The sequence below is a fragment of the Oreochromis aureus genome, linkage group 7 (genome assembly GCF_013358895.1).
Source record: "Oreochromis aureus strain Israel breed Guangdong linkage group 7, ZZ_aureus, whole genome shotgun sequence".
NCBI lineage: Eukaryota > Metazoa > Chordata > Actinopteri > Cichliformes > Cichlidae > Oreochromis > Oreochromis aureus.
The window spans coordinates 5,353,754-5,379,053 of NC_052948.1; the positions used below are offsets into that span (position 1 = coordinate 5,353,754).

At 37.6% G+C, this 25,300-nt stretch overlaps 1 protein-coding gene across 4 annotated transcripts; it reads right to left on the minus strand.

The window, feature by feature from the left end:
• Positions 1-255: 255 nt before the first annotated feature.
• On the minus strand, positions 256-13,007 carry nap1l4a (nucleosome assembly protein 1-like 4a). 4 transcript variants are annotated; one of them, XM_031750828.2, is made up of 15 exons: positions 12,864-13,007; positions 11,920-11,957; positions 11,125-11,197; positions 10,211-10,355; positions 9,597-9,683; positions 9,107-9,241; positions 8,952-9,023; positions 8,712-8,851; positions 8,320-8,465; positions 4,240-4,259; positions 3,998-4,117; positions 3,836-3,871; positions 3,606-3,659; positions 2,328-2,362; positions 256-1,968 (listed from the first exon to the last, which is right to left on the minus strand). In XM_031750828.2, exons 2-14 carry the CDS (start codon positions 11,933-11,935, stop codon positions 2,357-2,359), a joined length of 1,050 nt encoding a protein of 349 aa, XP_031606688.2. In that variant the 5' UTR covers positions 11,936-11,957; positions 12,864-13,007; the 3' UTR covers positions 256-1,968; positions 2,328-2,356. The 4 variants fall into 4 exon arrangements, with proteins under 4 accessions (XP_031606688.2, XP_031606687.2, XP_039471137.1 ...); XM_031750827.2 differs by lacking the exon at positions 2,328-2,362; XM_039615203.1 differs by lacking the exons at positions 2,328-2,362; positions 12,864-13,007 and adding an exon at positions 12,748-12,854.
• Positions 13,008-25,300: the final 12,293 nt, after the last annotated feature.

Consider the following 25,300-nt stretch of genomic DNA (forward strand, 5'->3'; position numbering starts at 1 on the left):
TCAAAGTGCATTTGATTATCAGCACCTGATTCTCTTAATTCCTATACAGGTAGTAACAATGTATCTAGTCACTCCACACATTTCTTCTGCATTTAACCTTTGTTAAATAATTGCAGGACCAGATGATTTTTATTCACATGCTTATATACAAAAACTTACAATTCAATTTTATATTCTCTCCCCCCCAAAATTAAGTGGGTTACCTGTGTTCCTGGCTAAACCAACACAAGATACAAACACACAAAGGACAACGAATTTGCATTTCAATGTCGCACAACTTTAATAGAATATTTTAACTAACTGTACAAATTGAAAAGAAATATTGCGCAAGTAACAAATTGTGAATAAGAACCAGTTAAGGCCATTGCTAGCACACGGTCCAATGCGGTAGATTTGAAGACGTCAACCGTGGCTCTGAGATCTGTCCGACAAGATCAACAATCTTTTTTTTTTTTCTTTTTTTTTTTAAAAGAGAGGGGTGGATAATATTTTGCTGCCAAGTCCTTTGATGATCAGTCATCAGGCACAAGCGCCCAAAACAAATGGCCAAAATCCCAGTGAAGTATATAAAATACATTGGCACCTTCTCCCATTTGTTTTCCCACTTTCTACCGATTCAATAAGTAGACAATGACAAATACTTATATATTCTGAAACAACTTTAAATGCTGAATTAGATTACACTGTGTTAACGACAATTGGCAAACAATTTAATGAACCAGAACGGCGTCTTTCATTTTGGCTTCTTGGCAACAGAATTTACATTTTATCCACACTTTGTGTTCCAACATTGACTCTAAATGACACTTGTTTAGCGCTAGATGCATACCAGAAGTGCTATCTTATAAACAGCCACAAAAAGCCCAGGGGTTGGCCATTGCTTAAATCTGTCATCTGTGCGGAGAATATTCAGACTGGATGTGAGGCCTGGGCTGGGGGAAATTCAAGATTCAAGTTTTGTCTTTCATATCAAACATTGTAATTTAAAAAAGTACTCTCACCAAGCTTGTTAAAACAAGAGGAAGGAGCATTTCAGGGGTGACTGAGGAAAATGGAAATATATAACCACGTGCTTGTCTCGTGATTGTAGTTAGTGTGCTCAGTGTAAATGCTTGTTTACCCCACTACATCCGAACAGAAGAGAGCACTATCAATACAGAACATGAATCTTCAGTCTGAACATGTTTTTAAAATAAAAAAAACAACCCCAAAACAAACAAACAAACAACAAAACAAACAAAAAAAATTGGCAGTATTCACGTTTTTGTTAACCTGCTATGCTCAAATAAGCTTCGAGCCTATAACTGCAGATGGGCCTTAAAGCGTTCCCCAAAATGCACCGTATCATATAGCTGCATGACACCAGAATAAATAGTCCAATGACATGACAATGAACATTCAAAAAAGTAAATTAAATTGTATGTCTCTTAAAAAACACTAAACAAATGATAACAACCCCAGTGAAAGATTAAGTCAAACTTGTTCAGCAGTTTCCTGGTAAACTCACATCGTGTTGGTGTTTAAAAAACCCTGAGTAACTGACCGATTTCCATGAAAACTAAAGTTTGGGATCCAATCCTTTTTTTCTTATTTTTAAACTCTTTTATCTAATAATGCTCTGAGTTTGGCAGAAGTAACCTACTCAACATTATTAAAGACAACTGTTCCTATATGATGCCATGGCAATTTACATAGTCAAGTCACTTCCTGCTTTGGGCTGAAATGAAGCCAAATAAACGGGGCGAGATGGGCGCAAGACAAAAGAAAAAGAAGTCATGCACATAGTAAAAAACGCAGTTTGGTTTGCGTTCTATTGCGTTCAGGTAAGAGTTTGTAAAAAGGCGGAGCCTGTACAAGTAGTAGGACTTGCTGATTGGTTAACAACTGATTTGATGGACAACAGGTCTCCACCTCCCCTGATCACCAAGGTTACTGCTGTTTGCACTCAGCCGGCTGGGGCTGTTCTTTCTGCAAGGAACAAAGAGGAAAAAGGAAAAAAAAAAATGAAACAAGACAGGCAATGAAACTGCTCAACATCAGCTAGCTAGAAAACAACTGCTCAAGAAAGAAAGCACCTTGTTTGGTACAGCAAAGGGAGCAATGTTAGAAACCTGGAATGGGTCTAAAGCAAGAAATTTAAATAGATGGAAACCAACACGACTAAGAACAGAAGCAATCTACCCAATATGTAAACCGGGGGTCCTAAAGAAGTGGGAATGTTAACAAAAATTAAAGAGGTAAAGAAGAAAAGGAAATCAAGAATAAACCAAAGCCACTGGATGAGCGAGTGTGATGTATGTGGGACGCCATCCTAATTTCTCCCTTACCTAGAAATGCATGGGGTGAGAATGTTTGATTATGCCTGTAAGGGAGGGGGGGGTAATCCAGGGGAGGGAGAGACAACAGTATGAATAAGTTAAAACATCAGATTAAAAAATAAATGACAAAAAAAGCACAGTGAAACATTGCTATTAATGAGCACCATGAAGCAAAAAACAATGGGTGATGAGATGGTAGAAGGGTATGGCAGAAAATAAAATAAAATTTAAAGAAAAATTTATAAAAAGTAACACTACTAACAATCAGCTTATTACATGTTTTCAGGACACATTGTTTATGTGTTTATGTGATAGTCCAATGTGATGGAGGAAGTATGGAGTATAGTGATCTCAACTACACCATCTGCTAATAAACAATTATCTCACCATCTGTTATCACATGATTTTTTTTTTTAATTTAAATCCGATTTCCTGAAAGAAATGAGATGTAACCTGTATGAACAGGTCACACAACTACCAGAATCATGGTAGTCTGTCACACAATCAGTAGTTTTCCAACACGGGACATTATACAACTGCACTGCAGTGAACAGATGACTCAAGAGAAAGTAATGGTCTCCTAAAACAGCTACTTGAAATATTGAGATCTTGAGGCTCTGGTGATAATATATAACCAGTGTCTCCTAGATAACCAGAGCTTCCCCAAAGCAGTCTAACAACATTGAGATTGTTAGGGCTTGAAATTTAAGCCAAATCCTGACAGTCAGGTTTGTGCAGCCTGTGCAGGTAGCATTTTCAAGAGAAAATTAGAAACCAAAGTCAAGGAACTGTCATATTGATTTTTAAGGCAACTGTTTACATAACAGGTAACTGACACGCTGCTACAGTAATTCTCAGCAGGACTGCAACACAGCTACAGATGGAAAAAGGATCCAAAGAACTCTGCTTTCTTCACTTAGTAAAAATGCTAAAAACATCATCAGAAAAAAGCTGAAACTTTTGAAGGTGCTCACTGCTTTGCTATTGTGTGCATTACTAATTGGAGGCACAAAATTAGAGGTTCCTTTAATCCTGCAGGAGTTTGCGGACTCTCATTAAGAACAGAGTAAACGACACTCCTTTACATGAACATAACAGTGATCAAGCTGGTGCAAATCCCACACATAAGCTTGTTTCTACCACTGACAAAACATTTTTACCATCCATATGCCTAACTTATGGGATATATCAAAACTTTGACTTACTAAATTAAACTTCTGAGGACCTAATGGTTCAAATTGTGATACTTTATAACAATAGGGAAGGAAGTTCAGGGTGTAAACTGACCTTGGGATCAAAGTCTCCCTCATCATCATCGTCATCACCTTCCTCATCTTGTTCCTAAGACACAAACAGAAAAATGACACTTAAACATGCAAGGAATACTTAAGAAAATTTCACATTTATAGTAACTAGTATAATTTAAATGTTTTGAGGTGGTACACTTGTAATCCCCTGTGTGAAAGTCAGTGGCATTTCTTAAGATTTCAAATGTTTGTCAGTGAACAAATAATTACCTCCTCTTCTCCCTCCTCCAGCTCCTCCTCTTCAAACTGCAAAAACAAAGAAGGGGAAAAAAACCAAAGCCAACAAAAGTCAGTCTGCAAATATCCAACTTGTGGCTTAAGCATTTTATATGGTCGTGTCTCAAAGTGCATCCGTCTGAGGCAAAAACTCACGCTCTCGTCATCTTCCAGGGCCTCTCCAGTGAAATACAGCACTGCTCTGGGAACTATTCTTTCACGGAAGAAATGACCAATCTCAAAGTCTGTGGCTAGGGTGAACTCAGAGTCTTCATCCTATAAAACAAGAATAGAATAGAGTGTTATCACACAAATCTGACAGATTGAACAGAATGTAATACCTAAGAAATGGTGCAATAATGCCTTTATGAAGAACATTTCAGCAACATTATACTCACCATTTCTCCATCTGGTGGGGCTGCAAAGAAAAAAAAAAAAATATTAACACACTGAATCAAAGCGATGACAGAAAGGATTTAAACGGGGCGAGAGGGTAAAAATAAGATTCATTAAAACAAAGGCCAATATCAATGGAAAGATTTATGCGATTAGCTGAATTTTACATATGGTATGAAAACCCAGTAGGTTATCAATGACATCACAAAGCGAGGTTATCATACACAGGAAGTGACAGCCCATGAGCAAACACTTGTGCTCCACCACGCTGACTAAAAGCAACATCATCCGATCCTTCCCGTTCTTTGAAGAATGCTGTATTAGAGGAAACTGAGACGTTAGACTTATGAGGCTGTGCCCACACCAGTCAGTGTTATATACATCTGAGTGGTCAAGTTTTATGGTACATTATTTGCAAATTTTGTACCTGTCAGGTCAATATTATCATGTTTACATGACAGATGATTTTTACAAGTTTAACAGCAGAACCCCAACAGTCTTACACTTTAAGATTTACAACCAGCAGTGCTGGTCTTGGAAGGAAAATAGAAATTTATCCAGAGATTTTTAGTGAAGCACGCGGTTTTAGCGCAACAGTATTTTTGCTATATAAGACTATGCATGTAGGGCTGCAATGAATCATCAAGTAATTTGATTAAAATAAAAAATTGACACAAATTCTTTCCTTCGATGTTTCATTTAATGCACAGCTCTGTAGGCGCCGATGTGTTAAACGTAAAGCTTTTTGCCAACATTTACAACTAAAAAACAAACCTGCAATACAAACAGGAGGAGCAGCGTGAATAAAAAAAAACAAAAAAAAACTTTTACAACATTAGGTCAAACAACCTCCAGTTTTTAACAAAAATACCAATCACACAACATCAGCAGTGATGATGACATTGACCCAGCTCTTTGCATACACAATGCAAAGAGGCAGAGCCGCTACAGAGACGGTGAACTCAGGGTGAGCGAAAGAAAATGTGTTTCTAGCGTCCAAAACAGCAGCGGCGTTTCTGTGATCACCATTAAAAGCGGTACTAGGAAAAAACGCTAGAGGGAGTCCATCATCAAAGCACCTGATCAACAAACTCTGATGTGAAGAAAGGCAAACTTTGTAGTTGTTCCACCCACCACCATCTGTTTAACACAGTGAGAAATCCACAGTAAGCCTCCAGGAGTTGTATTAAAATTTGCAGATTAACTATTTTATTTGACTTTGACTGTTTGAGATTATTTATATATTTTTTTGTATTTATTTTTCTTTAAAAAATACAATTTCTGTATAGCATGTATACAATCAAAGGGTTTAGTTGTTCTTATTGACCTGTGTTTTATCTCTTTATTATAATATTTATTTTTGCTCATTAATGAGACAAAAGTATAGAGATTGAAAATGTGACGTCATTCTGGGGTAAAACCGCAAAGGATTCTGGGAACGAATGGCAAGCGGTACTAGCGCACGCAGGCTTTCACATGAAAACAGTCACACAGCGATAAAAAGAAACAAAAAAAATGGCAAGAAGGTGTTGTATTATCAACTGCAATAGCCGGTCGCATGACAGCCACGGGAAGTTGACGGGTAAAGAGATCGTTTTTTTTAATCAGATTACGTCGTGGAAGAGAAATTGTTCAAGCCATGTTTCCGAAGTAACAAAGAGCCGACCAATGGCCTGGATTGCAGCCATTCAAAGACCAAATATAACGTCCCAGAACACTCCAGCTCACATGTTAGTCTGCTCCAAGCATTTCCACAAAGGTAAGTCTTCTGTTGTAGTTATTACGTAATTTATCATAATATAATTGTTGATGTAGGTTACAAATAAGTCTTGTATTGATTTGGATTGAATTCGTTGCGCTATGCTGCTTTGTTCACTGTGGCTTTCCAGGCTAATGTTTGTTGTGTTTTGTAGGAAAACCAGCCTACAAAATGCTGGAATGCGATCCAGACTGGGCACCCTGTATCAACCTGGGTCGTACAGAGTTTAAAGCTGCTACCACAGCGAGATTTGATCGGTTAAGAGAGAGTGATATCAAAACAACCACGAAACGTCCCTCATATATGTGCCCAAGTGTTGTATTGAAGCAATCAAGTGATGAATAACTGTTTTCCAGTATGTTGTTTTGCAATGGGTTTTTTTTTTTTTTTCCATTGTTGATTTGTTTTTCACCGAAGCAGCTAATAAAGCATAATGGAATACAATTTTGCCTCTTTAATGTAAGATTCTATAATAGAATGAAACAATAATGCCAGTTACAAATAAAGACAATAAATTGAATGAATTACGAAACACTCACTTTTTTTTCTATTAGATCTGAAAATGTTATGTAATACTACAACCTGAAACGACAAATAGATTGCGTTGGCCTGTACAGGAGATAAAGGAAAAAAAATTAACAACAGCTGTGAAATGGAATAGTCCAAATCACCAAAGTAAACTGGACATGGGCTTGTTGCAGGGATCTGAAGTTAATAAACATCTTGTGAGTGTATGCACTCACACTTAGGACCATATAATAATAAATATGTGCGTGATGAAAGTTGGGCAGCACGCTAACGTCCTTACTCCACTCTGTATGCTCGTATGGGTCTAACCCTTTCACTCCTTTGATTTTTTTCCTCGTACTTTTTTTTTTGCCTTTTCGTCAAGTCTGACTTTGTACGGACCTGCCGTGTTCTCCGTCGTTTTGTACATAACTGTTTTTGGGGCAAATAAAATGCAATGACACTTAGCATAGTTCATAGTTATAAAGAAGACCCATACACGCACGCACACAAAAAAGACAGTGTAACTACTGAGAATGAGCTTCCTCCTAGGGCAGATGGAGATATCAAGCTTTATATTAAAAGTTGTATTCATTTCATGCTGAAAAACAACATGTATAGTCAAAAGCCAACGTTTTCTCTACCAACTATTTACCAATAAAAGTTATCAAGATTTTGATTTATTGAAAAGTCAATGGGGTGCAAAGCAGGTAAGTCACATGCAGCACTTGTGCATGTTCACATGAGCTTTGAATGATAGCCTATCCACTAATGGCCATTATGGCCAAAGAGCTGCACACCCAAGCACACTTGACAAGGAGGTATTTATATCCACTAGTCATACACCAAGACTATGACTGAACCAGTAGGGCAAACATTGGTGCAGCCAATGAGTAATCAGGTCACCTCCTCAAAGTCAGAATAAGTTCGGGCATGTCAGACAGGTAAGCTGTCTATACAGGAAAGACGACACAGTCATTGAAGGTGTATCCTGCCCTGACTTAATGATCTTTTGAATAAGAATGATTAAATTCAAGATTTGCCTAACTGACACTTTATTATTCACCTGATGTTTATTCAACTGAGACTGACCTGCCTCATTTTTAAATGAGGCAACTGTTTCAATAAGGTTGCCTAATATTAGAACGGTTTGATTTGTTCATTTAAATTAAATTAACACCAAATTAATTTAAACTCAGCAAGCTAAATGCCTTAAAAAAGAACCTATGGTACTTGGAATACAGTTAATATAGTTTAAAGAACCCAGAGTGCCAGCTCTGTTAAAATTAGTTATAAATAATAACATCAATAAACTACATGATGTCATTAAAAGGTGGTGGTTACCTTAAACCCTAAAAATTTTAGTTCTCTTTATCAGTCATTTAAGTCACTGTTTAGCAACACAGTAACAAGCCTTTCAAGCTGGAAAATAATGGTAAAACCAAAGTCCCAAAGCTGACTAATGAACAAAGTTCAGCTTCAGCAGCAACAGCTACACTGACTGATACACCTACTCATGGCACTGTCTGAACAATTTAAAAAAAGTGAGTCTGCTGCCACCTGCTGTTCACTTTAGTTGAGTACATGATTAACAGCTCATATTATACGCTTACATATTGTTAAACTACCTGCATGTAAACAGATGTTACCAGCCCATTAAGTGTACCCATTTCTTGCAACATAAGCAAATTTCTGAGTGGAGGTTTGGCAGATCTGTACAAAGTTCTCAACTTGTGTTTTGTTTTGTGTAAAGAGAGAAGTATCTTTGAGAGTTCCTGAGAAATCCCAAACATTATGTGTGTCTGTGTGCTCTTACCTTTAACAGGATTAAAGAAGTTGAAGAAGGAGTCATTGGGGACCTGTTTGGTAACAGTGCGGACCGTGCCACGCCCTTTATGCTTCTGCTTCTTCTTAATGGTTTTCACTGTCACGTCCTTCCCCTTGTGCCAATCTATCTGACAGCTAGAGAGAGGAAGTATAAAAAAAAGTGAGAGGCGGCAAAAAGAAAATATGCAAGAAAAAGGCAGAAGTTGGAAGGCCTGCCAAGAAGAGGTTGATATGTGGGATGCAGAATCAAGAGATTTATATAGAAAATACGAACCCCCCCCAAAAATACTGCACAAACCACACATCTATTTCTGAGTTAAAACTTAACATCACGTGTTTACCACAGTTTGACAAGCATATGTATTAAGCTCTGGTTCTCACCCCTCACAGTCAATGATCTCTGGTCCTTCAAATGAGAAAGGATCTGAGGGATCAGGCTCTGACTTCATCTTGTAGACCTTAGTGAGAACTGCATTGTTGAAGTAACCATTGGGCTCAAAGTGGAACTCTAATGTAAAACTCTAAGAAGGAACAAAAGGATAATTTAAACACACCAACTTAAATCTTGCCTAAGTAACTAATGATAATCGACCATAATTGCAGTCACTGGCAGACACTGACCATTGGCTCTCCTGGCTCAGAAAACTTGACTTGAATATCTTTCAGGTGTTTAAGGATGGGCTCATCATGCTCCTGTCAAGATTAACAGACAAGTCAAGTACTATTCATAAAATAAGTGAAAAGGGAGAAGAGGATCATCAGCCACTGAAATGTACCTGTAGCATGTCACTAAGCATGTCCACACTCTTGAATATAGTGAGCCAAAACTCAGGGATGCCTTTTGGGTCTTCCTCTGGTGTGGCTTCCTCTTTCTTTGCATCCTCAATAGCAGCTTTTTCCTTTACTTCCTCCTGTAAGGAGTGGACAGAGAGATTATCAACACTCACTGTTCACAAAAATCTATATTTAGTCGCACCAAGATCATGATTTATTACCAAATTATCAGATAGTTCATACTACAGCACGATTACATTAGAAGCAAATTCCTAAAGCCTTGTTTTACTTCCACTTGTGCAACCCAACAACTGTCAATTCCAGCCTCTTATTAGTCTTGAGTGACTATTATATTCCTTTTTTTTTCCAGACAACTTATTGTAGAGAAGCCAATCTCAGCAAACTCACAACATTATAACCAAACCTGAATTTCTATACAAGTCAAGAAAAAAATTTTTTCAGGTTCTAAAAGAAAATCAAATTTGTACTTACAGCTAGCTCCTCCTCTTCATCTCTGTCACTGTGCCACTCACACTCCTCATCTGTGGGTTCCACTGTTCCTGTGACGATATCGCGTCTCTGTGATAGACATTATGGTGAAGTTAAACATTTTTAAAAGAATTTTCGATATATTATATAACTATGCCGGCAAACGTTCATATGGCAAGAGTAGCTTATTTTCAGCTCGCAGACTGACACCAACACCATTTGAGAGAGAGACTGACACACACTCACACGACATGCACACAGGACAGGTGCAGCCGGATTACAGCTGCCAGTCTCCAGTGTGATTAAGAATGGCAGACTTCTTGTCACTATCTCTGGAAATAGCCTTGACTGACAAAGGACAGTCGACTACTTGCTGCAGCAGTTTTCAATTTACCGCCATGGATGCAGCCTTGCTGACCTCTGATTAGGCCAGAGACATATTTACACACCCATTAGTTTAGAAAACACCACAGGTGATCCTTAGAGATTTGTTCAGTTTTATATTTAAAGCTACCATTTACTCTGTTTGCATTAACAAATAAAGAGTAAAGGAAAATATCTGCCTAGTGTTAAGTAAAATAGCTAAGTGAAATGTGTTATTAAAAACACATTTTTACCTTGTCAAACAGTGGCTGATAGAGAGCGGCATACTTCCTCTCAAGCTCATGAACCTCCTCATAGAATTTAGCCTCTATGTTAGCACATTGCACCTGTAGTCTTTTCAAGGCATGCACTCGCCTCTTCACTGCTTTGGGAAGCATGCTATAAGGGAAGAGAAACATAACAAAGGCTCATTTAAAAGTGATGAAGGAAAATGTCTTACAAGAAAAACTGTAATCCTAAACCATTTGTTGAGAGTCCACAACGAACTAAATAATTTTTTTTTGGTTTTTAGGAGATTAAACAGTGATTTTATTTATATGTACGGCATAAAAACCCCTGAAACGACCCCTATCAGCTGTAGGAAATTACTCAATAGTGTCAGTTATCAAATTCATCTGCTGAGTCGAGCAAGCCAACAACCCAAAAACTGGTTTTGTTCTACATATGAAAAGTTTTGTTTTATGCCTAACATAACAGCAGACTAGTTCACTGTACTGGACCACTACTGAATAATTTCATATGATTTTACATTAGTGATTCTGCATTTTTGAGCATGCTGTCCAAGTGGAAATGTAAGTAATTTGCAATCTTTTGGCTCCTTAGTGTCAGAATCCCTGTAAAAATTATGATTATGATTGCTTCTCCATTTTCATCCACCTGTTATACCTACACAAGCTTTAAATCCTATCAAATGCAAAGATAAATGTCAATGAGATATGTTCTGTGCCACACAAAGGTCAAAGCAAGGGGGAAATAAATCTTCAAGAATGATTTAGTTACAATTAGCCTTAATATGTTTAAAAAGTTGCAATTCTCTTGAATTGAGATCTACAGCGCTCAATGATGAGAACAATAAATTGTAACCATGAGTGTTTTCATTTTTAGCATATCTAAAAAAGTAATCGAATCACAGTTCAGCTGCACTGACCTTTCCAAGAAGTGGAAGCTGACAGGTCTGTCCACCTGCCCACTTGGATTTTGCATCCCTTGATCCCCTTTACCTGTCAAACCAACATACAACATTAGTAGAGATGTTCATCTCACACTGTGATAACAAAAATGTGTATTAAATGTAATTGCATGTAATATTAGTTTAATATTTAGCCAATTGCAACCTTGTTGTACACAATATAAGGTAAACCAATCAATAAAACATAAGCCAACAAATATTGTTTCATGAAATAATTGACTAGTTAACATCTCTAGCCTTTTCTTAGAATAAAGTAGTTACTAGCAATATAAAACCATGTTTGATATGGTTTTACAGTAACACCTCAAAGCCAGAGATATTAGCCAAAACCTTAAGCCTGTTAAGTGAAATGTTATAGTCAATGGTAATAAAGACAGAACAGAGGTCAGACAATGAAAACAATGCCCTACATTAGATCCCATTAGAAGATCATTTTAGATCTTTGAAGGGGAAATCTTACTGGAGTGCTGATTTGGAAAAAGCTCATGAAAAGGAAATTTGTAATGTGCATAATGAGGATCTGAATTCATTTTTCACAACTTTTTCTAACAATCTGCTAATAAATTGCATATTTGAAATAATAATTGCTGGAAGAACTGGCATTAAGAGTTTTTTTTCCATTGAGTAATAGAAAAACTTACTAAGCATACATACCTTTAACAACCAACAGGTACAGAGTCAAATCAAGTAAACAAATCTCATCAGACGCATTACTTTAACGTGGCAAGCGAAAAAAAAAAAAATTATTTTTACCTTTATTGGCTTCCATGACCAAGTGTCAGCTCCTCCCTCTGTTTAGAAGTATATGAGATTATATAAGCCATGTAAACATCATCAGAAATTAAAGTGAGTAACTAACTTATGGAAGTAACACCAAAGTGAATGATGAATACTGTCAATTGTATCTCATCAGTGAGTCCTTGTAAATTAGAGAAGCTACTGAACTGCCAAAAATAACCTGCGCTGAAGGCTCATAATTAAAACCGATGCAGAAGAGTGACAGGCAGACCAGCTGAGCTAACTTTCACCGATCTACAGCAACAGCAGTGTTGAGCAAGCGCAGGCCGATGACGCATTGACATGCTAACAGCAGCTGAGCTAAGCTATGTCAACCAAAGTTAGCATCTCTCCATTTTCAGCAAGTGTAAAATGACCAGCGCTGGTTACGGCAGTCAGGGAACCTCTGGGCGACATCTAATGAATGTGGACGCTAACATCACCTCACGTACAAACACATAGGTGTAATCACTTAGTATGGGCGTGCCAAAGACCTGACAGCAGCTAACCGGGTTAGCCAGCTAGGTAGCAAGAAACTACAAGCCAGCGTGCTAAGAACAATGCTTGGGCGAGGACAAAGTGTGAGGGTTACCATTTTAGACTGTCGCCAGTTGGCTCAAGACAATCAGAATGGAGAGGCAGCGCAGCAGTGCTGTAAAATTCCATTATGTATCTCGACGGATAACGGTACAACAGCTAGCCACTACCGACCGCATTGAAAAGCTAATACCAGCTAGCTTCGGCTAGCTCGCGCGTGAATTAAAAACACCACAGTCAGACAAAAGTGCCGTGAAGACAGTTTACCGGCGGTCCGCCGGACTCATTAGATAACTCCAGCTGCAAAAGTAGTACCCCAACATGGAAACATATGCTAAAATTAATGACAAATCTTTGCTTACTGACTGTTTCAGCAGTCTTACCTCTATATGAGCGGAATCTCGCCAGGCGCGTCGCTCACGCGTATTCGCTTCAATCCGCACGCCCGTGCGACACACACGCTCCAGCTTCTTGGATTCTGATTGGACAGCCGGCGAGAGCGAGCTTGGTGCTGCATTTGAGCACTGCGTTGCGAAAATGTCATTTTTTGATAACACCGATCACTTATCTACCTTCACTTGTGCTTCAGTCATCCAGCGTTTCTTAAACAGAGAAGTGTTTTCATGATTAATATCTAATCTAATTCAGGGTTTGATTAAAAAAACAAACAAACAAAAAAAAGAGCATTTTTTGAGAGTACATCTTGTGTACGTGCAACACAAACGCACAGAAGATAATCATTTCATACCAAAAGTCTTGTTTTCTTGTCAGAACAGTGTCATCATCTTCTGTGCACATTTGTATGTATGTATGGGGAAGTTAAGCATGCTCACAGGATCATTACTTATTTGCACCCAGAAATGGAACAATGAATAAATGCATGAAAACTCCTATACATAATTTGCAGCCTGCAGATGTTTAATTAGACAAGACAAATACTCTCTTGATAAATGCTTTCTGATATGATCATAATGTCTCACAAGAGGCAATTAAAAATCACACATTGGTGTCTGGCCTGGCCTGAGTTTTATTTTATGGATATTTGGAACCATTTCAGCCTTCATCTACACATCACACAGCATCATGCAACCACAGTTTTGAAAATTTAAGGTAGCATGTATTTTAGAAATCTATGTTTTAAATAGTCCAGCATATTTATGATTGTATATTTCAAAGCTGGTTATCAGTTTTGGTGAGCATGTAATTAATAATGAGTACATCTTAGGGCACTTTAAGTCTTACACAATTAAATCTAGGACTTTGCAATAGGAGAAATGCAAATGTTTTGGCATAAGAGACAAGCAAATTCAATTGAATTCTAGTGAGTGTTGTGAGTGATTGGCCAGATCATGTGTAGACCACAAGAGGGCTTCATTTACTCATTTTGTCAGAGACAGTGACTTTTGGTATTTACCCACAGAAAGAGACTCTAATTTTGTATAAATATACTAATAAGCCACTAAAAGATTATTAATGATGAGTGTTTTCCATTCCAAATAACATTTGTGAAACACCTCATTGTTTTCATTATACTCAGGAAAACATCTGAAAGAATTTAAATTTAAAAAAAAAAAGAGCAAATGAAGCTAATAATAATGAAATAAACACATGTAATAGCTCTGAGTGTTTTTTTGGATGTTATAGACAGGTTGAAATGTGACAGCAATAAGCCAATTTTAAATCTAATTACTAAAACGTAACATTAATTCTTCTTATGCAGTAGTAAAAGCCCATTGTCACCAAAGCATCTCTAGTATTTGGCTGTGGCTGATCTCCTTGCATCCTCACCATTGTTCACGTTGACCTGTGGGATAGCAGATAGCCGCTTGCCTTCTGGTAGTGTCATCCTTTTAATCTCGATCATCTTCCCCATCTTTGCTGCCATGTGGCCATGCTTTTGCACTCTAAATGACATCCCTGTTTTTGCTGCAGATCCTACTGAGTTGGGTTAATGAGCTGATGTCATGCTTGCCCTTGGCATACAGTTTCATCTTATCCATTAGGACAAAAGGTAACATTTACCTGTTTTGTCAGAGATCATCATTGTCTTTACTGGAACCAGGAAATGACATGAGAGGAAATTTTAAACATGTGTAGCTTGGATTGGCACACCCATCTCATCCTGATATCATCATTCTTAATAAATCACTTGTCTTAAATTTTTTAGAAATAACTAGTTCAATTCAATCTTTTCTTTTACGAGTTCACAGAACAGGTCATGAGACTAAACTGGTAGCAATCATAGAGACTACTTATATGCCACATCCCGCTGTTATAACATTAAGGGTTTTTTTTTTCTCTGTTTGAAATTTACGGAAATAGTGCAATAGACATAAAATCACTGAAATCTGGTCTTCTTTCTGTTCACTATCAACCACAGTGTAGTCTACGCACTTGAAAGGAAGTGACAGCACTGGGGCCCCTAAGGGTAGGATTGTTGTGACCAGACTTTGTGCCTGTCACATTGTGACATTTACCAGCAGGGTCTGTACTTACAGAAGAAATCAAATGTGATTGTATAGCATTTGGGAAGAGCCAGGGGTCTAGAAACAACTGTATAATAACTGCCAATTTAAACTATAAATGTATAGACAAACACATTGCGCACTACCAACCAATGTAATGTAGATATTTGAGTTAGCCATAAAAAAGGGGGGAAATATATTTATCTGAAAGCTTGCAATATTATTGCAACCACTTTGAAATCTCAGACAAAGTCACATTTTTAGACAATAATAACACCTGCAGGGCAAGAAGTAGGGTGTCCTTCACAGCCAATTGTCAAGTAATAACTCACAGATTTCATCTTATCTCAGTTTTCTTTCTCCTGTCCTCCCACTCAGGAAGCAGAGGCACACATCAGGTGTTACATGCAGTGGTCCCTCTTTATTGTTCAGCTGTGTGTTCACACATTTCATTATGTGATACAAGATTTTACTGTGTACATGTGAAGAATGCAGGAAAAACTCTTGTAAGCAAGTCAGACCTGAAAGTATAGACAAAGAGTGTGTGGGCCACTTTGGCACATACATAGATACCTGGCAATACTTAGCGATCGGTAAAACTGGAAACATCCCTCATTTCTTTAGATTTTTGTCTCCCAGTGAATCAGACTTTCTAATTTTTTTAAATGGTCTTGAGGAATAGTTGTCCAGGCTTTCTTTCCTTTGGACAATGGCTGCTTTTCCACTTTTTTAGTCTAGGCCTTGTACCTGAACATTTGCAGAGAAATGGCTTGATAGATTCTTCATCATTCAGATAAGGAATTCCCAAAAAGTTGATTCTGTTCATCTTAACATACCGGAAAATGCCTGTTTGATTAGCAAATAAGACATTTTAAATTTCCCTGTTATAGAAACACACAATTTATGCCCATTTCTTTAGTTGAGTCTACAAAAAATTGCCAAAGATAACACAGTTTTTCAGGCATAACATAATAATTTTACATGAACCAGATAATTCACTGAAAACTGGCAATTTGTCCTTAAAAAAACAGGATAAGTATAGGACAAAGAAGTAGAGCCAGATCAAATAGACTATATGATGCACAGTTCTGTACATGCCCATATGGAAAAGATATATATAAATCTTATAAAGTTTGTATGTGTCTTGTGTGAAACGTCTATGAAAAGCATACAAGAGTGAAAACAGATATAAGATCCCTTGAAAAATTATATAAATGAAACTTGTATATTTTGGATACTTCCTAAAACAATGTATGAAAGTAATGAAAAAGTGGCCACTTTCATGAGTAAATCATATAAGCCTTATATGATTCACTATATGAAGCAGGGGACATCTTATGCAAGTCTTTTATAAGTTTTTACTATTTCTTTTCCATATGGGTGTAATTGTATGCACTTTATTTGCTGTTTGCACTGAAGAATGTGCCTTGTAGCAAGGATAAAAATAGTATAGACTGCCTTCGCCCATTCTTCTTGCGGTGTTTCTTTTTGTCAGAAGAACCTCCTTAAGGAGTGACCAGTGAAGCCTGTTTTATTTAAGCCTCTGGCTTACATAGTCAAATGTTTTTGTTGATATTAAGGTGTGTTATGGGTGTTTTTAAGTCTGTTAAGTGATTATGAAAGCAAATAATGCACATAACGCACATATGCTGAGCACAGTATAAGGCAGAATTTGCGCAATATGTAGTGTGTGCTTGGTTTGAGTGTATTTAGTTGTTTCCAGTCTCTGTACAGTCATAATTAAAGCTCAGTTTACATTAATAGCCACGCATCAGATTCATTCCTAATGGGTGGTGTCCTCCAAGGCTGTCCTTTGTCACCTATTCTATTCATAGTATTTATGGACAAGATTTCTAGGTGCAGCCAGTGGGTGGATTGTGGAGTGTTAGTTGATCCTTGTTTCTTCTTGAGTCTGCTTTTCACAGATGATGTGGTTCTGTTGACTTACCATCAATCTACATTCCTACCTATGTCACGAGCTGTGGGTAGTGACTGAAAGAATAAATTAATGGATATAAGAGGTGCACCTGAGCTTCCGGTGAAGGGTGTCTTGGCTCAGGCTCAGAGATAGGTTGAGGAGCTTGATCATTAAGGAGTGGATCAGAGTAGAATCGCTACTCCTCCACATCAAAAGGAGCCAGGTGAGGTAGTATGTGCATCTGATTATAATGCCTCCTGGGTACCTCCTAAGTTATGTGTTTTGGGCTTGTACTACTGGAAGGAGGCATTGAGGCATAATGGAGAGATTCCATATCTGGGCTGGTTGTGTGTTTATTTTAATTTCTTTATACTGCGGTCAAAGTGACCCTGATATATTTTAATTTTATGATTTAAAAACAGGTAAATAATGGTCATTTAGAATTACTGAAAACTAAGTGATCATTGAGCATTGAAGCAATACAAAATTGTTCTCGGGATGAAAGCCGCATGTTTCATTAAAGTATAGAAATATCAGCAAAATAATAATATAATTATTCTAGACTTTTTCTTTAGTTAATATTCATTAGTTAATCAATATTAGCTTGTGGCTCCATTATATAATAGTTAATGTATTTCCTTTGCAAGCAAAAGTCACAGGTGAGGTGTCACAGGCTTCCAGCTAAGGCCACAAATCCCCTTTGGGGAAGCATCTGGCATAAACCTCTGACAAATGAATTCAAATCAATTCAGTTATTCACATATCACAACAACAGTTGCCTCAAGGTGCTTTATATTTTAAGGTAGACCCTAAAATAATACATACAGAGAAAAACCCAATAATCATATGACCCCCTATGAGCAAGCAGTTTGGCAACAGTGGGAAGGAAAAACTCTTTTAACCCTTTTAACAGGAAGAAACCTCCGGCAGAACCAGGCTCAGGGAGGGGCGGCCATCTGCCGTGACCGGATGGACTATGAGAGGGAAGACAGGATAAAAGAGATGCCGTGGAAGAGAGCCAGAGATTAATAACAAGTATGATTAAATGCAGAAAGGCCTATTAACAGATAGTGAGTGAGAAAGGTGACTGAAGAAGAAATACTCAATGCATCATGGGTAGGATTCAGGTCACCTGGTCCAGCCCTAACTATATGCTTTGGCAAAAAGGAATGTCTTAAGCCTAATCTTAAATGTAGAAATATTGTCTGTTTCCTGAATCCAAACTGGAAGCTGGTTCCACAGAAGAGGGGCCTGAAAACTGAAGGCTCTGCCTCCCATTCTACTTTTAAATGCTCTAGGAACAACAAGTAAGCCTGCAGTGTGAGAGCGAAGTGCTCTAATGGGGTGATATGGTACTACAAGGTCATTAAGATAAGATGGGGCCTGATTATTTAAAACCTTGTATGTGAGGAGCAGGATTTTGAATTCAATCCTGGATTTAACAGGGAGCCAATGAAGGGAAACCAATATAGGAAAATATGCACTCTCTTTCTAGTCCCTGTCAGTACTCTTGCAAAAATGTTGAGCTACCCACTGTGACCCCTCATGCCAAGGGAGCAGCTGAAAGTAAGTTTTAGGCGATCAATATCCTAAGACCAGTGGAGTAATTGTTTTTTGTTTTGTTTTTTTCCACAGAAGTAATCTTGTTTATTAAATGTTTGAAAAAGCTCTGATTTTGTTCAATAATACCAAATTACATGTAGGTATTAAATGCAAAAAGTATCCACCATGTGTAATTTTGTCATTTTCGATGACTTGACTCACCTTGGCTGGTGTCAGATTTTTTTTAATCCAGTCATGATTTACTGATTTCTGTTTTTCTCAGTGACTGTCATATGCTGCATTTTCCTAAAGACAAAAATAGAAATCTTGCAGTCTGTAAACGTTTCTAATCAATTCTGGCTTTGTAGCTCAATTTGACAGAACCGAATGTGAAGGTGGTATTTGGCGTTAAGCGGTGACATGATGGCAAAGTTGTCTTGTTACCCTCTACTAGATTACATACTTCGAGAACCTCAATACTCTGTGACCCTGAATGAAATGAATCACTGAACCTCACATTTTCCCAGATTGGCTTGTCAATTTCTCTGCCCTTATTGGTTAAATTTGAAAATTTATGCTACACATAGATTTGCAATAATATCTTTGCATTATTTAAAAGCTCCATAATAAATATTGTGTTGCGTCTATTGATCTCAGTTTGCAATAAGATTGTTTTAGACCCAGCAAAGCTGCTCAAAGCCTCTGTTGTTCATGTTGCACTTAAACACACAAACCTATCCACATCCACACAAGAGAGGAAAAGAATCATCGGTGAAAGTGGATGTCATGATTGACTTTGTCTTTTTCTCTTGATTGAACACTGCATTCACTGGGCCACCTCATCCCAATGGGGTATTGGTTTTGTGAATGAAGTGGCCAAACTCCCAGATGACAGTATTGATATGGCCTGGAAGACAGGACAATATTTACGAGCTATCCTGCCCTTGCATCCTGTGTTGTCCATTAAGCCCCTCTACTCGTAACGCGTGGGTAATGGCCTATCTGTACACCATAATCAGACAGACACACACATCCCCACTGACTGTAAAAAAGCCATCAAAATAAGACACACAAACAAGCGCACACATGGCTAGCTGCTGCATTGACACAGCTGCAGTCATTATTCACCGGAGGGGGTCTTGAGTGAATGTGTGTGTGTTTGTGAGGATGGTAGGGGGATGAAAAAAATGGCAAGCAGAACTACTATATCTCCTGTGAGTCAGCTGCGTCAGAAGGATGTGCATGTAAAACAAATTCAGGAGAGCCGTCAATCCAACTTAGGGCAGCTCACGCTTTCCACACTTTGAGTGCAATTTACTTTAATTTGCACCAATAAGCAATTTCAATCATGACATCTTGTTTGTTTGTTTTTTTGTGCCCGTTGTCCTCCATCAGTCTAATTCTGCAGCGACAGCTAAACCTTTTAGTTAGCAGCAAAAAATGTCCATAACACCTGCTATCACATGAGCAGACACCCACAATGGCAGATTTAGTGCTTTTGTTCTACTTCACTATAATTTTAACATCAAAACGTTGACGACAAAACTGCCTTCGTTCAAATTTGGACAGCCAAGGATATTCTGTCAAGGGCACACTTACTTTCATTTCTGATGATTTTCATTTTCATTATCAGTATTAGTGTGCCAATATAGAAATATCTTAAAAAAATAAAGCTAATAATTAGGTTTTATGTCCTTAAGTACAGGTAACTCTTTCCTGTGAATGTCAGTAGGCCAAGCATTTATGTAACCCCTGAAACCTTGAATGGTTTTTCTCTTTTGCCAACCAGATCTGTGTTGGCAGACTGTTATTTTAGAGTAGAAATTTTTCCTGGAACTTACCCGGATGTACATATTTTCATTGTTTGCAGCAAGTTTCAGTTTTTACTCCTAACTTGCCATGCTATTACATTCTTGTTTCACGTAAACAGAAAGTTGTTTCACTCTCAGTAGAATAGGATACTTTAAACAAAAGAGGATAAGCAGAAGGACATTATTATTTAGTGACAAGAAACTCCCAACATGCTGTGAGCCTGGTTCTGCCATAGCGCTCTTCCCACTAAGAACAAGACTGAGACTGAGATTCTTTTACTTATATTTTAGGATGAGAGGACTGCAAATAAAACTGAACTGAATTTAATTTAAAAATGCCTGTTTCATCAGGTCAAGATGAAGAAATACAAGTGATCCCCGAAAAACACAAAGTGTTCTTTGCAACTTATAAATTTGACATCTGATACTAATGTGAAAAATAATGAGCACAGTACTTCAAATTGTTGGAAAAATGGTGCTTGTGTTTTCAATTCAAGTCTAATGTCAGGATCCATATGTATTTAAATCTGTGCAGTTACAGTTTGCTGTCAATAGTAAAGCTCAGTGCAGGATTACACAATCCATGTTATCCATAATATCCATTGATGCGTCGAGCATATCGGGATGATCATAATGCTCAACTGAATCCTACCTTAAGTTGCCACCATATTTTTTCCCCTAAAGATAACAATGCAAATCCCCATCATCTAGAAATAACTATGGTAATTTTTGTGTGATAACCAAGAATCATGGCTGCAAAATGTTCTGAACTGTATGCAAAAATGTGTGACTTAGTACACTGATTAAGATGGGCCTGAAAGCTGAATCTGATTATTAATTTAAATGCTAATGTTCCACTTTTGTTTCCTTTCATAGGTCTTAAAGTGTGATAGGAGCATGCTTATGGAGCCAGAGTACTGTGTAAAGTGGCTGTATGACAGAAAAGGCAAACATAGCACTAGGTTTAGCTGAGGCTCCAGCTTGTTGATTTTCATCATGGGCTGCAGAAGCTTGGCCCCTCCAGGCTACTAGAGGACATGGGCCCATTTAGGAAAGGTAAATTTAATTAGGAGTCTCTCCAGCTACAAAGCTCTGTGTCACTGCTGGAGGGGAAATGGGTGAAGCTACAGCATCACCGAGTTGCTTCTATGACCCTGGCACTGGCTAGTGAAAAAGTACCTACAGAGAGTGTCGTATTTGTATACATCAGTCTGGGATTAAAAAAATGCAGAGTCATGAGTGAGGTTTCTCTCTAACTTTAAATGAGGTGCGTGAAATGCAATTCAGGTCAGTGGATTTAACAAATCAACATGTATTATGTAAATCTAAGGAGAAAAAAGGAAACTACAAATTATTTTATATTGCTATAAATCCTGGAATCAAAATATTCATTTTCCTTTATTCCAAGCTGCCAGTAAACAAAAAAATAAACTTATTTGTGACCAGGTCTCCGACCACTTATAGTGATTGATGGAAATCAATCACCACAAGTGGTCTCAGAACTCTTTGTGAAAATTTGTCCTGCTGAGCATATCTAATATGACAAACACAATAGATATTTGAATGCATCCGGACCACAGTCAGACTTATCAGATATGACATTTAGAAAAGCACAGGATGCTTTCAAAAAAAAAAAAAGACCAAGAAAGACGTAAAACACGTGTACCCTTGAGCACTGATATGTATGGCAGAGAATAATCAACAAACACTTTAAAAGGTTAAAGCCCCTCTTTGCTTTGAAATAAGCTATTGAGAGTTTCTCTCAACATCCTTCCTTACCATCATAACCTGCCGTTCCTCTTCTAAATGGCCATTGAGAATCATTTGACACGTGTAATGTGTCTTTTTCTAATGAAAACTGTGATTAGTTTAGTCTTTGTGCCTGATTTAGAAACCTTCAATCACCTTACTGTACTCAGTCATAAACATGAAATTACATTTGCATATTGTGCGAATGTGTGTACACTGTAAAAAAAAATCCTAATATAAAAGTATTTTACTGTGTATTTTACAGTTTTGTTCTGTTCTTCTAGAATATCATTAAATTTATATAAATAGACTGTGATTTCACATTTCAAATGTAAATTAACGTAAAATCTGTAATGTAATAAAACATAATAAAACATAATTTTAGATTGTTTTTAAATGTATTTGTCCTGAAAGACTACATATGCATATTTAGATTGTTAAAATACATTCACAGGCCAGGGTCTTTCTGTGTGGAAATGTATCATGATTTCCCACCACCAAAGACAAATATTTGTCCGTTATTTGAAAGATTGAACTGTTAAATTCAAATGTAATGCAATATGGGCGGATGGATGGATGGATGGATTTTAACATCAAATAATTACTTTTTACTATTATTACTATTATTGCTATTTAGGGTGATCGTGGCTCAAGAGTTGGAAGTTCGCCTTGTAATCAGAAGGTTGCGGTTCGAGCCCGGCTCGGACACTCTCGATCGTTGTGTCCTTGGTCAAGACACTTCACCTATCGCCTACTGGTGATGGCCAGAGGGGCCGATGGTGCGATATGGCAGCCTCGCCTCTGTCAGTCTGTCCCAGGGCATGCAATCCATCATTATTTAAACCAACTGTTAACTGTATATTTCTGTACATTTAAGTATTATTATTCATATTGCCACATTCATTGACCTTGTTTATAGGTAATTTCATTATTTAATCACATTAACATGTTCCCAATTTAATGTTTAAAAGCACTTGAAAAAGGCAAAATCCCATGTAAAATTAGGGCAACAAACTGTATTGTCATTACTGAAAATAACCGTATTTTTATGAGAAAGTTATTTTCTGTTATTTTCTGGTATTATTTTGGCGCCCCAGCTGCCGGAATATTACTGTTTTTCTAGGATTTTTTTTTTAACAGTGTACCTCTGCAAGAACAAACTGAGGCCAACAGGCTAGATGACTTAAAAACTAGAATGAACTAAAGTGTGATTGGAAAGACTCCAATAATCATAATGGGGTTACAGCAGCCTGCTGGTAGTGTGGGTAATGCATACGGTTATGTCGCTGCCACAGCTGTAATTATCGGCCACCATGGCACCAACGTGATGACGTCAGTCAACATGAACCATTGAGCTCCGCTTTTTCAACCTCACCCCCACCCCAAGAACATTCTGTGTCATTGCTGTCATTACACATGCAGAAAGAGGTAATAGAGAAGCACTCTGGGTGATTACTCATTCCACTTGGCAGCTGTATTTTAATACATGGAAGGACAATAACAGTCATCACCAGTCATACATTCTCTTTAAAAAACAAGGGGTAAAAAGTGTGTTTGATTCATTAAATATAAACTATGAATTAGTTAAATCATGCTTCCTTTGCAAAATATTAACTTTTTGGAGTTTTAAGTTAATGCCATTGCTATAAATATTGCATTTTGTCTCCTTATTTTTGGTGTCACAAATTGCAAACTTGACCTACTATAGATATCTTTAGGTTATCACTGGGAAAAGGCCAGACTGTAGTACAATAAAATGTACTTATTCAATAGTAATATGCATTGACATGTGTATCAGAGTTAAATGCTCATGAACTGAAAGTGTGGGTGTCGTACCAAAAAAGGTCATCTGCTGAAAAGTGTTTTCTGGTATTTAGCAAAAAGAGATTGTTAAAAATGACTTTTTGGCTTATAATCCGTCAAACATATCTCAAAAATATGTCCCATGAAAGACACTGGGTCATTTTGAACCTTTCTGGCACAACGTAGAAGTTGCAATAAGTTTATGGAAATGTTACTTTTATATATCCTTTATTTACAAAAGTGTCATTGACAATAAAAATGTCTTTGTCAAGAGAATTTAGCCCAAGAGGGTAACAGAAATGACAACAAATGTAACATGACAGTTCCAAACTAAAAATCTACTTCAAGGGGTCAAAAAGGACTAGATTGAAAACAGAGCAGGCACAATAACACAGTCGTAAAGATTCTGGTTGTTTCTTTATTTTTTATACAACGTCTTCATAAATCCTGTTGACTACAGCCAAAAATAAGCAAATATATCAGCCGTAAAAGACACATGGAAGATCAGCAATCTTTTTTTGGACTGGAAGGTCATCCTAAATTGTTCTAGCTCACTTCAACCCATCCATCCATCCATCCATCCATCCATCCATCCATCCATCCATCCATCCATCCATCCATCCATCCATCCATCCATCCATCCGATTGTCTAACATTTCAATCCAAAATCTCTCATAAGAATTGATTTAGTTCTACCTGACTCTCGTAATACAGGGGTGGGCAATTGAGGGCGGTGTCCCTGCAGGTTTTAGATCTCACCTGGGTCAACACTGAATCACATGAAGGTTACCAGGCCTCTGGAGAACATCAGGACATGTTGAGGAGATAATTTAGCCATTTAAATCAGCTGTGTTGGTTCAAGGACACATGTAAAACCTGCAGGGACACCGGCCCTCGGTGCCCACCCCTGCCGTAATACAATACCATAATAATAATACTATATAGGTATTTACATAGGTTTGTGGGTGAGATTGGGAATGGTGAGATGAGGTGGTGGGATACTGGCTTGCACTCACAGCAAGAATATCCTGTGTTCAGAGCCACTTGTTGGCACGTTCTCCCCAGGGCTGCACAGTGTTCCTCACACAGTCCAAAGACATGCAGGTTAGCTTAAGTAGTGATTTTTAAATTGGGTGTGAGTGTAACCTTGAGTGGATGTTTCTATATGTGTTAGCGTTGTGACAGACTGGTGACCTTGCTCAAGGTGTATTCTGCCATTTGCCCTGTGACTTCTGGTATCAGATAAGCAAAATGCACTTTGAAAAATGCAGCAGTGTCAGCAAAGCTGTAAAAAAGCGCCTATGTGAACAGTACGGGTTCAAAATGGTTTATATATCTTTTATAAAAGCAGTCTAGCACATTGGTAGGCTTTAAATTTAGCAGCATTCAAGTGCTTTGGTGAGTAACAGTAAGCGAAACTTTTTGTCCACAAGAACTTCACAGAACAATTTCCTTACAAACAACTTTTTGAGGAACTGCAAGTCACAAAATGTATTTGTGATTTCTTTTAATTATTATTTTAAGTTTCAGTT